Source organism: Pan troglodytes, chromosome 5 (genome assembly GCF_028858775.2).
Source record: "Pan troglodytes isolate AG18354 chromosome 5, NHGRI_mPanTro3-v2.0_pri, whole genome shotgun sequence".
Lineage (NCBI taxonomy): Eukaryota > Metazoa > Chordata > Mammalia > Primates > Hominidae > Pan > Pan troglodytes.
The window spans coordinates 181,697,636-181,712,390 of NC_072403.2; the positions used below are offsets into that span (position 1 = coordinate 181,697,636).

The 14,755-nt window shown below is 41.3% G+C and overlaps 1 protein-coding gene across 33 annotated transcripts in view; it reads right to left on the bottom strand.

The window, feature by feature from the left end:
- The window catches only part of WDR27 (WD repeat domain 27), a 247,248-nt gene that overhangs the window by 152,812 nt on the left and 79,681 nt on the right, over positions 1–14,755 (bottom strand). For 27 of the 33 annotated variants that reach the window (XR_010158275.1, XR_008548743.1, XR_010158276.1 and 24 more), the window contains one exon: positions 6,517–6,614. The exons of the other annotated variants lie outside the window; for them this stretch is intronic. Coding sequence is in view for 19 of the 27 variants with exons in the window: in XM_016956677.3 (XP_016812166.3) it covers positions 6,517–6,614 (98 nt within the window). In the remaining 8 variants the exon portion in view is untranslated. The remainder of the gene's footprint in view (positions 1–6,516; positions 6,615–14,755) is intronic. 33 annotated transcript variants of the gene reach the window in all.

A 14,755-nucleotide genomic window follows, 5' to 3' on the forward strand; every position in this document is an offset into this window, starting at 1 on the left:
AAAACCACAATGAGATTTCATCTTACACCAGTCAGAATGGCTATTACTAAAAAAGACAAAAAGTAACAGATACTGGCAAGGATGCAGGGAAAAGGGAAAGTTTATACAATGCTGATGGGAATGTAAATTAGTACAACCTCTATACAAAACAATGTGAAGAGCTCTCAAAGAACTAAAAATATAACTACCGTTCATTTCAGAAACCCCACTGCTGGATATCTACCAAAAGAAAAAGAAGTCATGATTTCAAAAAGACACATGCACTCATATGTTTATTGCAACACTATTTATAATACCAAAGACATGGAATCAATCTAAGTGCCCATTAACAGGCGACTGAATAAAGAAAATGTAGTATACTTGTGTGTGTACACAGACACACACACACACACACACACACACATATATATAATGTAATATTATTCAGCCATGAAAAAAATGAAATCATGTCTTTTGCAGCACATGGATGGAAGTAGAGGGCATTATCTTAAGTGAAACAACTCAGAAACAGAACGACAAATACCACATGTTCCCACTTCTGTGTGGCAGATAAATAATGTGTACACATGGACATACAGTATGAAACCATAGACACTGGAGACTCAGAAGGGTAGAGGGTGGGAAGGGGATGCAGAAAGAAAAATTATTTAATGGGCAGAATGCACATTATTTGAGTGATGGATACCTTAAAAGCCCTGACTTCACCACTACAAATCTAACCATGTAACAAAATTACACTTGCACCTCCTAAATATATACAAATAAAAAATAAATAAGCAATAATCACTAGAAAATGGATGTTGTTGGCTGTTTGCTGAGTACTAAGATGCCAGGAGTTAACTACACAGTCATGCATCACTTAATGCCGGGGATACATTCCGAGAAATATGTCATTAAGCAATTTTGTCCCTGTGTGAATGTCACAGAGTGTACTTACACATACCTAGATGGTGTAGCCTACTACACACCTAAGCTGTGTGGTGTAGCCTATTGCTCCTAGGCTACAAACATGTAAAGCATGCAACTGTACTAAGCAACTGTAACGCAATGGTAATTATTAATATACCTAAACAAAGAAAAGGCACAGTAAATATGTAGTATAAAAGGAAAATGAAATCTCCATACTGTTTTCCATGGAACTAAAAGTAGATTTCTTACAGCACTAAAAGCAGATCTGGCATACAATCCAGCAATCTCACTACTTGGTATCTACCCAAGGGAAAATAAGTCATTATATCACGAAGACACTGTGTGTGTATGTTTATTGCAGTACAATTCACAATTGCAAAGATATGGAACCAATCTAAGTGCCCATCAACCAATGTATTAGTCCATTTTAACGCTGCTGATAAAGACATACCCTAGACTGGGCAATTTACAAAAGAAAGAGGTTTAATTACACTTACAGTTGCACATGGCTGGGAAAGCCTCACAATCATGGTGGAAGGCAAGGAGGGGCAAGTCCCATCTTACATGATTGGCAGCAAGCAAAGACAGAATGAGGAAGAAACCTCTGATAAAACCATCGGATCTCATGAGACTTATTCACTACCACAAGAACAGTATGGGGGAAACTGCCCACATGATTCAATTATTTCCAACCAGGTCCCTCCCACAACACATGGGAATTATGGGAGTACAATTCAAGATGAGATTTGGGTGGGGACACAGAGCCAAACCATATCATTCCACCCCGGCCTTCCAAATCTCATGTCCTCACATTTCAAAACCAACCATGCCTTCCCAACAGTCCCCCAAAGTCTTAACTCATTTCAGCATTAACCCAAAAGTCCACAGTCCAAAGTCTCATCTGGGACAAGCCAAGTCTCTTCTGCCTATAAGCCTGTAAAATCAAAAGCAAGCTAGTTACTTCCTAGATACAGTGGGGGTACAGGCATTGGGTAAATACAGTCATTCCAAATGGGAGAAACTGGCCAAAACAAAGGGGCTAGAGGCCCCATTCAAGTATGAAATCCAGTGTGGCAGTCAAATCTTAAAGCTCCAAAATGATCTCCTTTGACACCAAGTCTCACATCCAGGTCACACTGATGCAAGAGGTGGGTTCCCATGGTCGTGGGCAGCTCTGTCCCTGTGGCTTTGCGGGGCATAACCCTCTCCCAGCTGCTTTCACAGGCTGGTGTTGAGTGTCTGCAGCTTTTCCGTGCTCATGGTGCAAGCTGTAGATGGATCTATCATTCTGGGGTCTGGAGGATGGTGGCCCTCTTCTCACAGCTCCACTAGGCAGTGCCCCAGTAGGGACTCTGTGTGGAGGCTCTGACCCCAGAATTCCCCTTTGCACTGCCCTAGCAGAGGTTCTCCAAGGGAGCCCCACCCCTACAGAAAACATCTGCATGGGCATCCTGGTGCTTCCATACATCTCCTGAAATCTTGGCAGAGGATCCCAAACTTCAGTTCTTGACTTCTGTGCACCCGTAGGCTCAACATGATGTAGAAGCTGCCAAGGACTGGGGCTTGCACCCTCTGAAGCCATGGCATGAGCTCTATGTTGGCCCCTTTCAGCCATGGCTGGAGCGGCTGGGACACAGGGCACCAAGTCCCAGGCTGCACACAGCTCAGGGACCCTGGGCCAACCCATGAAACCACTTTTTCCTCCCAGACCTCTGGGTCTGTGATGGGAGAGGCTGCCATGAGGACCTCTGACATGTCCTGGAGACATTTTCCCATTGTCTTGGGGATTAACATTTGGCTCCTCAGTATGTATGCAAATTTCTGCAGCCAGCTTGAATTTCTCCTCAGAAAATGGGATTTTTCTTTTCTATTGCATTGTCAGGCTGCAAATTTTTCAAACTTTTATGCCGTTTCCCTTTTAAAACTGAATGTCTCTCACAGCACCCAAGTTACCTCTTAAACACTTTGCTGCTTAGAAATTTCTTCCACCAGATACCCTAAAACATCTCTCTCAAGTTCAAAGTCCACAAATCTCCAGGGCAGGAGCAAAATGCCATCAGTCTCTTTGCTAAAACATAACAAAAGTCACCTTTGCTCCAGTTCTTAACAAGTCCCTCATCTCCATCTGAGACCACCTCAGCCTGAACCTTATTGTCCATATCACTATCAGCATTTTGGGCAAAGCCATTCAACAAGTCTCTAAGAACTTGCAAACTTTTCCACATTTTCCTATCCTCTGAGCCCTCCAAACTGTTCCATCCTCTGCCTGTTACCCAGTTCCAAAGTTGCTTCCACATTTTTGGATATCTTCTCAGCAGCACCCCACTCTACTGGTGCCGATTTACTGTATTAGTCTGTTTTTGCACTGCTGATAAAGACATACCCGAGACTGGGCAATTTACAGAAGAAAGTGGTTTAATTGGACTTACAGTTCCATAAGGCTGGGGCAGCCTCACAATCATGGTGGAAGGCAAGGAGGAGCAAGCCCCGTCTTACATGGTTGGCAGCAGGGTAAAGACAGAATGAGGAAGACACAAAAGCAGAAACCCCTGACAAAACCATCAGATCTCATGAGACTTATTCACTACCACAAGAACAGTATGGGGGAAACTGCCCCCATTATTTAATTATCTCCCACTGGGTCCCTCCCACAACACATGGGAATTACGGGAGTACAAGTCAAGATGAGATTTGGGTGGGGACACAGCCAAACCATATCAACTAATGAGTGAAAAAAGAAAATGTGGTATATAGACACCATGAAATACTACTACTCAGCCATAAAAAAGAACAAAAGAATGTCTTTTGCAGCAGCTTGGGTGGAGCTGGAGGCCATTATTTTAAGTGAAGTAACTCAGAAATGAAAAACCTAATACCTTATATTCTTACTTGTAAGTGGGAGCTAAGCTGTGAGTACACAAAGGCATACAGAGTGGTATGATTGAATTTGGAGACTCACAAGGGGGCGGGTGGCAGGTGGGTGAGGAATTAAAAATGACATATTGGGTACAATGTATAGACTCAGGTGGCAGGTGCACTAAAACCTTAGACTTCACTACTATACAATTCACTCATGTAACCAAAAGCCACTTGTACCCCAAAAACTATTGAAATAAAAAATAAATAAATAAAATAAAAGATTTAAAAGGGTGCACCTGTATAGGGTCCTTGCCATGAATGGAGCTTGCAGGACTGGCAGTTGCTCTGAGCAAGTCACTGAGCAAGAAGTGAGTGAATGTGAAGGTCAAGGGCATGACCACAACTGCTGTAGGTGTTATAAACACTGGACACTTAGGCTACACCAAATTTATTTTAAAATATTTTTATTTCCTCAGTAATAAATTAATATTAGTTTACTGTAACTTTTTTACTTACTTTTTTTTTTGTTGTTTTTGAGACAGAGTCTCACTCTGTCACCCAGGCTGGAGTGCAGTGGTGTGATTTTGGCTCACTGCAAACTCTGCCTCCTGAGTTCAAGTGATTCTCCTGACTCATCCTCCCAAGTAGGTGGGATTACAGGTGTACACCACCACACCTGGATAATTATTGTATTTTTAGTAGAGATGCGGTTTCACCATGTTGGCCAGGCTGGTCTCGAACTCCTGACCTCAGGTGATCCGCCCACCTCGGCCTCCCAAAGCTAATATCACTTAGCTTAAAACACAAATGCATAGTGCAGCTGTACAAAAATATTTTATTTCTTTATATTCTTACTCTACATGCTTTTTTCTATTTTGAGCTTTTTCTTACTTTTTAAACATTTTTGTTAAAAACTAAGGCATAAACACAAACATTAGCCTAGGCCTGCATGGAGTCGGGATCATCAATATCACTGTCTTCCCCTCCACATCTGGTCCCACTGGAAGATCTTCCGGGGCAGTGAAATGCATGGAGCTGTCATCTCCCTCTGATAACAATGTCTTGGCCAGGTACAGTGGCTCACACCTGTAATCCCAGCAATTTGGGAGGCTGAGGCGGGTGGATCACTTGAGGTCAGGAGTTCGAGACCAATCTAGCCAACATGGTGAAAACGCGTCTCTACTAAAAATACAAAAATTAGCTGGGCGTGGTGGCGCATGCCTATAGTCCCAGCTACTTGGGAGGCTGAGGCAGGAGAATGGCTTGAACCTGGGAGGCAGAGGTTGCAGTGAGCTGAGATTACACCATTGCACTCCAGCCTCAGTGACAGAGCAAGACTCCATCTCAAAAAAACCAAACAGGCTGGGTGCGGTGGCTCACGCTTGTAATCCCAGCACTTTGGGAGGCCAAGGTGGGCAGATCACGAGGTCAGGAGATCGAGACCACGGTGAAACCCCATCTCTACTAAAAATATAAAAAATTAGCTGGGCGTGGTGGCGGGCACCTGTAATCCCAGCTACTCGGAGAGGCTGAGGCAGGAGAATGGCGTGAAGCCGGGAGGCAGAGCTTGCAGTGAGCTGAGATCGCACCACTGCACTCCAGCACTCCAGCCTGGGTGACAGAGCGAGACTCCGTCTCAAACAAACAAAAAATTAGCTGGGCATGGTGGCACTTGCCTGTAAACCCAGCTGCTCAGGAGGCTAAGGCAAGACAATCCCTTGAGCTCTGGGGTGGGGTGGTGGGGCAGGGAGGTTGCAGTGAGCTGAGATCATGTAACACTGCACTCCAGCCTGGGTGACAGAGCGAGACTCTGTCTAACATAAAAAAAAAAAAAAAAAAAAAAAAAAAGCAATGTCTTCTTCTGGACACTTCCTGCAGGACCTGCCTGAGGCTGCTTTATAGTTAATTTTTTTATAAGTAGAAGGAATGCACTCTAAAATCATGATAAAAAGTAGTAAAGGAAATAATAAACAAAAAGAATTTTTCAGCTCCATCATAATCTTATGCCACCAGCAATGTGATATGGTCAGTCATTGGTTAAGACATCCTCATGTGCAACATGATTGCTCATACAGATTCTCATCACTAATTTGAAATAATAATAGTCAACAAACCTGCCTATAAGTTTTATTATTGCATTCAACAGTAAACAACAATTATTGTTATATTAAGAATTCCAGTCCTAAAAGATCTGTAAATATTTTGCTGATAAAACTAGGTGCTTTCTAACTTTTATAAAATGTATTTTCAAAGTCTACAAAGCATCTAAAATATACTTGATGTGAAATGAGAAGTAATTTACTTAACGATAGTATATCTAAGGAAATGCCCTCCCAACTGTGACCTGAGGAGGTAGGAAAAGGAGAGTCAGGCGCCACTGGCCCTGCGTTACGGGGGTGTTCGGTGCCTAGTGGATGGCACCCAATGGAGATGGGAACACACTTGGGAGAGAGAGCAGTAATCACACCATAGGGTAACTGTGGTTTAGGAGATTCCAAAGTCTCCCTCAACGTCGCTGACCCACAGGAAGGGCCTGGGATTACTCTAAGCCACACATAGCAGAGAGACCAGTACCTAGTGCTTCACCCTTCCAAAGTTAGAGCTAACTTTTCTGTGCATAAATCAGTCTTAGATTAGTCAGTGTGCACAGATTAACCACAACCTCATCACATTCGGAAAAGAGATCAGATTGAGCTTATATCTCTTGAGCTCCCCACCCCTGCAGTGCAGGGCGCAGGACAGCCTTACCTCAGGGTTCTCAGGTCCCACAGTCTCATCCCATCGCCAACGGCCGTGGTCAGGAAAAGGTTATAAGCCTGAGGCTGTTGGGTTGTAAATGATGAACCCTATAATTTTAAGGGGGAAATCAAGATGTACTTTCAAAGGTTGAGTTAATAAGCCTTATGCTAATGATATCTCATAATAGCTGATTCTCAAGTAAGATATTAACACAAAGTTTTTTTCTTACTTGTAACAATTTCAGAATTGGACTCCAAAAACTTCTACATAAAGTAGTTAATGAGGGTATATTTTTAACCTAGAGAAGTATTGATGTATGTTCTCTTTATGTGTAATGCCACTGAGAGTTACAGAAGTACAAAATGGTCAAAAAAGACCAAGATAGTAATACACCAAAATTCATGTTTACAGTATAGACCATAAGCCACATTCAATAAATCATCTGAAAGATGCCCCTCAACAAGGCACTTAAAGTTAAGGTGAGTTATTAATCTGCCAATTATCAACCCCTAAATGACACTCAGCAGGCTCCTGAGATGACTATGTGGGTGAACTCCCACGGGGCCTCGAGTCCCGGCCCTGACTCTGACTTGCTCCCCTTTCCCTGTGCTGCTATCAGAAGCAATTCTCACTAAGTGGAACTGAACTCAGCTCCATCTACAGAACCATTTGACACAAAACATCACCTAAACATTTGTGATAAATAATGATTTCCATCCTCCTTCTAGGTCAAGAATATTAAAAATATTAAGACAAATTTCATGAAGGATAGATGTGCCTACAAGTCATCCTTCATTTGCAAACAGAAAATAAAGGCTTACTAAGTTCAATAATAACAAACTAATAATAATTCAAGGCCAGGTACAGTGGCTTACACCTGTAATCCCTGCACTTTGGGAGGCCAAGGCAGGCAGATCACCTGAGGTCAGGAAAATGTGAGACCAACCTGGCCAACATGGTGAAATCCCGTCTCTATAAAAATACAAAAAATTATCCAGGTATGGTGGTGTGTGCCTATAATCCCAGCTACTGGGGAGACTGAGGCAGGGGAATCGCTTCAACCCAGGAGGTGAAAGTTGCAGTGAGCCAAGATCACACCACTGCACTCCAGCCTGGGCAACAGAGTGAGACTCCATCTCAAAAAAAAAAGAAAAGAAAAGAAAAAGAAAAGAAAAGAAACAAAGCTGTAATACATGTTTTAAAATAATAATAATTCACACTAATAATTGAGCAGGTATTCAACAAATATTTACAGATCATCTACTGAATGCTGGTGTTACATGAGGTACTCAGCATAAAAAGAAGAAAATGTAGGCTTAGTTTAACAAAAAGACAGAGAAGATAATGGCACTAATAACACCTGACAGACAGCAGTTGCTAGTATATGTAGGCTAAAGAGTAAAAAACTGAACAGAACAGAAATAATATGTAATGACCAAACCTTTCAAGAGAAAAGGTAAACTTTTAAAAAATGTGTTCAATCCAACAGAGGGTGAGGAAGAAGAAATAAAAAAACAAAGAAAATTCAGGATAAGTAGAAAGCAAAGAAATAAAAAATGTGGAAGAGAAAGCACAAAATGATATCAAATATATGAATAATCATAATTGCAAACAGACTAAACTCAACAAGGAAAAGAGAGATAATATTAGGCTGGATTTCATTATTATCATTATTGTCATTATTTCACTTTTGTTTTAGGTTCAGGGGTACATGTGCAGGTTTGTTATATAAGTAAACTTGTGGCACAGGGGTTTGTTGTACAGATTATGTCATCACCCCGATACTTAGCCTGCTACCAATAGCTGTGTTTTCTGCTCCTCTCCCTCCTCCCATCCTCCACCCTCAAGTAGACCCCAGTGTCTGTGGTTCTCTTCTTTGTGTTCATGAGTTCTCATCATGTAGCTCAAAATAGCACAGTATTGATAATAAAGCCACATACCTACGACTGACTGATATTCAACAAAGCCGACAAAAACAAGCAATGGGGAAAGGGCTCCCTATTCAATAAATGGTGCTGGGATAACTGGCTAAATGTGCAGAAGGTTGAAACTGGACCCCTTCCTTACACCATATACAAAAATCAACTCAAGATGGATTAGACTTAAATGCAAAACCCAAAACTATAAAAACCATGGAAGATAACCCAGGCAATATCATCCTACACACAAGAAATGGCAAAGATTTCATGACAAAGACACCAAAAGCAATTGCAACAAAAGCAAAAATTGACAAGTGGGATCTAATTAAACTTTAGAGCTTCTGCACAGCAAAATAAAGTATCAACAGAGTAAACAGACAACCTACAGAATGGGAGAAAATATTTGCAAACTATGCATCTAACAAAGGTCTAATATCCAGCATCTATAAGGAACTTACGCTGGATTTTAAGAAAAGTTCTGAAAACCTAATAAAAAAAAAAAAAGTCGAAACTGAAAGGTAAGGCTCAAACAGCACACGCGAACTCTGAGGAGGCAAGATTACATAAACACTAGAAAAAAAACAGATATAAGGTAAAGAAAGCCTCATTAGAAACAGTTTCTTCAAGAAAATGATAAAAGAAATAACTGCACATGAAAATATAAGAAGACTGAACTTAAATATCCCTAATAACATGCCCTTCAAATACATAAAGCAAAACTCAATAGAATTACAAGAAGAAACTAGCTGGGTGGGGTGGCTCACACCTGTAATCCCAAGTGTTGGGAGGCCAAGGCGGGCGGATCACGAGGTCAAGAGATCGAGACCAGCCTGGCCAACATGGTGAAACCCTGTCTCTACTAAAAATACAAAAATTAGCTGGGTGTGGTGGCGGGCACCTGTAGTCCCCGCTACTCAGGAGGCTGAGGCAGGAGAATCGGTTGAACCCAGGAGGTGGAGGTTGCAGTGAGCCAAGACCACGCCACTGCCCTCCAGCCTGGCGACAGAGCAAGACTCCATCTCCAAAAAAATAAAAAGAAGAAGAAGAAGAAACTGACAAGATTACAATCATAATGGTAGATTTTTAACACATCTCTCAGTAATTAAAAAAATCAAGCAACAAGAAATTAGGAAGACCTGAACAATTTAAACACAATTAACAAGGGTGAGTCAATGAATATCTGGGCAAACATGTACCAAATAGTCAGCAAAACCACATTTTTCTCACACACCTATGTAATATTAAAAACAAACCATAGTGTCCAGTTTTCAATAGATAAAAAATCTCAAAGATACCAAGAAAATCAATACTATATGTGGAGAGTGCATGCTCTGAACACAATGCCATAAAATTAGAAACCAATAACAAAAAAGATGACCAAAAATTAACTCGTGGAAATCTAAAAGCATACATCTGAAGCTTGGGTTGAAAAACATCATAATAAACATGAGAAAATATTTAGTGCTGGAAGATAATAAAAATAGTGCATGCCCAAACTGGTAAAGTGCAATTTCAGCATGAAAAATCAAGCAACAGGGAGATACGGGGTTTGACACCATGTGTAAGAGGCTAACGCTAGGCTCAACAATGCGCAATGTTGCTGAAGCAGCATCCTTGTGGGGGATCAATAACCAGGGTTCGTTGCCTAGCACCAAGATTAAAGACACAGTCACAAATGAGCAGCAAGTTTAGGAGCGAAGATTTCATAGGCAAAATAAAAAGAAAGGAGAGCAGCCCTCTCTCTCTTTCAAGAGAGAGGGGTGTCCCAAAGGGAAAAGCCGGCATGTGGTGGACTGTGCCAGATTTTATAGGCAGGCTTGAGGAAGCGGTGCCTGATGTATGTAGAGCCCACAGATTGGTTCGATCAAGTGTGACTTTTACATGGTAGGCAGGGAAGGCTGGTTGCCCCACCCTAATCTTTTTTTTGAGACCAAGTTTCACTCTTGTTGTTCAGGGTGGAGTGCAATGGCACGATCTCAGCTCACTGCAACCTTCTCCTCCCTGGTTCAAGTGACTCTCCTGCCTCAGCCTCCCAAGTGGTTAGGATTACAGGGTCATGCCACCACACCAGGCTAATTTTTGTATTTTTAGTAAAGACCGGGTTTCACCATGTTGGCCAGTCTGGTTTTGAACTCCTGACCTCAGGTGATCCACCCACCTCTGCCTCCCAAAGTGCTGGGATTACAGGCCTGAGCCACTGTGCCCAGCCGCCCCACCCTAATCTTATTATGCAAATGGACTTTCTACTTGGCCAGCGCTATCTTGCCTGCTCCTTACTGTACACCTGGCTGGCAGAAAAGAAAAGATGGAGCCACCATTTTGAACATGCCTATTCCCAGGTAGCCTTTCCTATTGGCACAACTGCCGGTATTCGCGTTTACAAGCTTCCAACTTGTTTGTCTAACTCTGCAGCTCGATTTTACAGCCTGCTCTGCGTTAGAAAAGAAAATGATTTGGGGGCTGTTTTTCATTAAAAGGAAAACCTTAGGGAGGATTCCCATACGTTCACTATCTGCCTAAGTAATTTCTTCTTAACTCCTGTATCATTGCTTCTGAATGGGTACTAGGGAAAGACCCATACCAAATTCAGCAGTGGTTATCAGAGAAGAAGAAAAGGGAGGGATGTGAGTAGGGTTTTCTCTGCATCAATAATCATTTCATTTCTTTTTTAAAAATACAGCAAGATCTAAAACTAATAAAGCAAAATAACATAAGTGACTCTTCCTGAAATCTAGAATCATATGTAATAAAATTATTTCATTAAAAAAGCTGTTTAAACTTTTACACATTGTTTTTAATTAAAATTAGCTGTCTAGTATTATGTATTTATATCACAAAATAGTACATATTTTATTCAGAGGCAGGCAAAGAGTAGCATCCTATCAAGTTTTAAAAATATATAAAGTATCTACACCTGCTAGGACTTTAAGGATATCAATAAATCATAAAAACACGTCTGCATTTTCATTTTGTAAATGAGCCATTTAATAATATAACACATAAAATAGGAAAATATGACCATCACTTTTTGATGCATCTGGCACTCTTGTTAATACAATACTAAAATGAATTTAAAATTCCATTTGTCCAACAGAATTAAGATAACTATAGGAGTAATTCTCAGAAGAGATCATGTTAATGGTGGTGCACTACGATGACTGCAAAAAAAAAAAAAACATTATTGATGCATGACTAATGTGGCTGAGCTGGTTACTAAGCTTAGAAGAAATTAGAAATGCCCTGTTTTACATGTTACTGGAAATACAGCATTTGGGCCAATGATAATTTCTGCTTCTCCTGTATTTGGACTTGTAGGATGACAGTTCGTGAGTAGCAGCCCCCACATGGCTATGGTTAGTTTGATGTACATTGTGCAACTGAACAAAAATGTAAGATAAGTTTTTTTAAAAAAGCTATTAAAATATAGTGTAAACCTCTGTAACCTTACACTCTTTCCCTTTCATTCCATCAAATACCATTCAGATGTTTATTTTCAGGAAGTAAAACCCGTAATTTTCCCATAAAAACCCTCAGAACTATTTTTCTTAATATAACACCTCTCATCCAAGAGTACACCACAATGATTCACAAAATATTACAATCCCTACTGAAAGACCACATAGATTTGACAGGATTCAGGCTACTGTATAGTCATTGCTCAAGCTATTGAAAAATGTAGACATTTTAAGCAGTTTCCTAAAGCAAAGACACTAAACCTCTTAACAAAAAGCTAAGATTTTAAAAGAGAGGAACTCTCCTTGAATTGGGAAATTAGACGGTCACTATGTCATTCCAGGAACAAAGCGAGGCACATCTACACAACAATGGCTTTTCACAAGGCCAACTTGTAAAAACAGTCTTCACCACAGCACTTGGAATGAAATATCCTATGCGCCTCTTGTCGACAGAAAGTAAAACTCTGTAAAATATTGGAAGAAATTTATTCTGGGCCAAATATGAGTGACCATGGCCCGTGACACAGCCCTCAGGAGGTCCTCAGCCCAAGGTGGTCAGGTGCAGCTTGGTTTTATACATTTTAGGGAGGCATGAGACATCAATCAAAGACATTTCAGAAATACACTGGTTTCCCACCTGGGAAAGGCAGGAAAACTCAAAGTGGGGGCTTCCAGGCTCTAGGTAAAAGTAAACATTTTCTGGTTGACAACTGGTTGAGTTTCTCTGAAGACCTGGGATCAATAGAAAGGAAATTTTCAGTTTAAGATAAAAGACTGTGGAGACCAAGGTTCTTTTGAAGCCTCATAGTGGCTGCCCTTGGAGACAATAGGTGACAAATGTTTCCTATTCAGACCTTTAAAAGGTGCTAGACTCTTAATCTGTCTAGAATTGGGAGGGCCTGGAAGAAAGAGATCTAGCCATGTTAATAGAGATTCTTCACAGATGCATGACTAATGTGACTGAACTGGTTTTCCCACACAAAGGACAGCCTTGCAGGGCCATTTCAACATATGGCAAAGACACATGTTTTGGAGTAAAATATTTTGATCTTCTTCCTTGTCTTGTAATGTTATGCCAGAGCCAGGTTGGAAAGTAAGTCATGATACATAAGGTTAAATAAAACCCATCTGACGAGAATTGATGGTTTTTAAAGCATGACTCCTCAGACCCCTTAATCAGAGCCTAGTCCTCACCCTTTTAGGACACACCTTACCTGCAGGGATGCTGTCTCAGGGAGCCAGTTTGTCCAGATGTCCATCAGGAATGTGACAAGAAAATGAATCTTGGGACCCCCAAATCACTAAGCCAAGGGTAAAGTCAAGCTGGGAACTGCCTCAGGCAAAACCTGCCTCCCATTCTATTCCTAAGTAAGATAGCTACAAAGATAAGAAGCTACAGACCTCCCTCACAATTTGCCCACAAAGAAATTCCTTGTGGACAAAGGACAGACAGAACTCAAAGACATCCTTCTGAGGCTTCCCTGAGATAAATGCGTATCTCATTGCTTCCTCTCCCCTATTGTTTATGTAAAAATGATGATTCACTGAGCCAGACTAAATTGTGTATTCAGTGGAAAGCTGATCAAGGACTCAAAAGAATGTAACCTTTTGCCTCTTATCTACTCATGACCTGGAAGCCCTTGCCTCAAATCCCACTTTACCTGACTGAACCAAAGTACATGGTACACATATTGATTGATGTCTCACGTCTCCCTAAAAGGTATAAAACCAAGCGGTGCCCCGACCACCATGGTCAGGACCTCCTGATGCTATGTCATGGGTGCATCCTTAACCTTGGAGAAATAAACTTTCTAAACTGACCGAGACCTGTCTTAGATATTTTGAGTTAACAAGGGGCTCGAGGTCCACCCCTCCACCGGCTTCACCACACAGTCCACCTCCTGTACTCTGCTCCTCCAGACATAGACATAGACCTGCTCCTCCTGCACTCTGCTCCTCCAGACATAGACCTGGCACCCTTCCCTGTGTCATGAACCTGCTGCTCTAGTTACCTGGTCAGCACAGAGCACCTGACCTTGTGTAATACACGTGTTCCTATGTAAGAAAATACATTCCTTGAGCACAAGGACTTTGCCCTCTCTTCATTCATCTAACTCTTCATTCACAGAACACTGCCAAGTGCACAGCAGCAGCTAATAGATATTTTAAATGAACTAATTAATAGGCACTTTAATGAATACTATAATTAAAAGCACATACACATATGCATACACATGCATGCACATATACATACATACACCCATGCACGCTCGCATAGGCATATACACACACATGCACACAGGCATATACATACCCACACATACATTCATGCATATACATACACACACATGCACGCACGCATATACATACCCACACACGCATTCACACATATACATACGCACACGCATGCACGCATGTAGACATATGCACACATGCATTCACACATACATACGCACACACATGCACACATGCCTATACATATGCACACACGTACATTCACACATATACATATGCACACATGCACACACACATACATATGCACACGTGCACACACATATACATACCCACACATGCATTCACACATATACATACACACACATGCACGCATATACATACACACACGCATTCACACATATACATACACACACACATGCACGCACACATATACATACCCACACATGCATATACATACCCACACATGCATTCACGCATATACATACATTCACACATATACATACACACACATGCACACATATATACAGACGCACACACATGCACGCATGCATATACATACCCACACATGCATTCACGCATATACACACGTATTCACGCATATACACATGTATTCACGCATATACATATGCACACACTCAG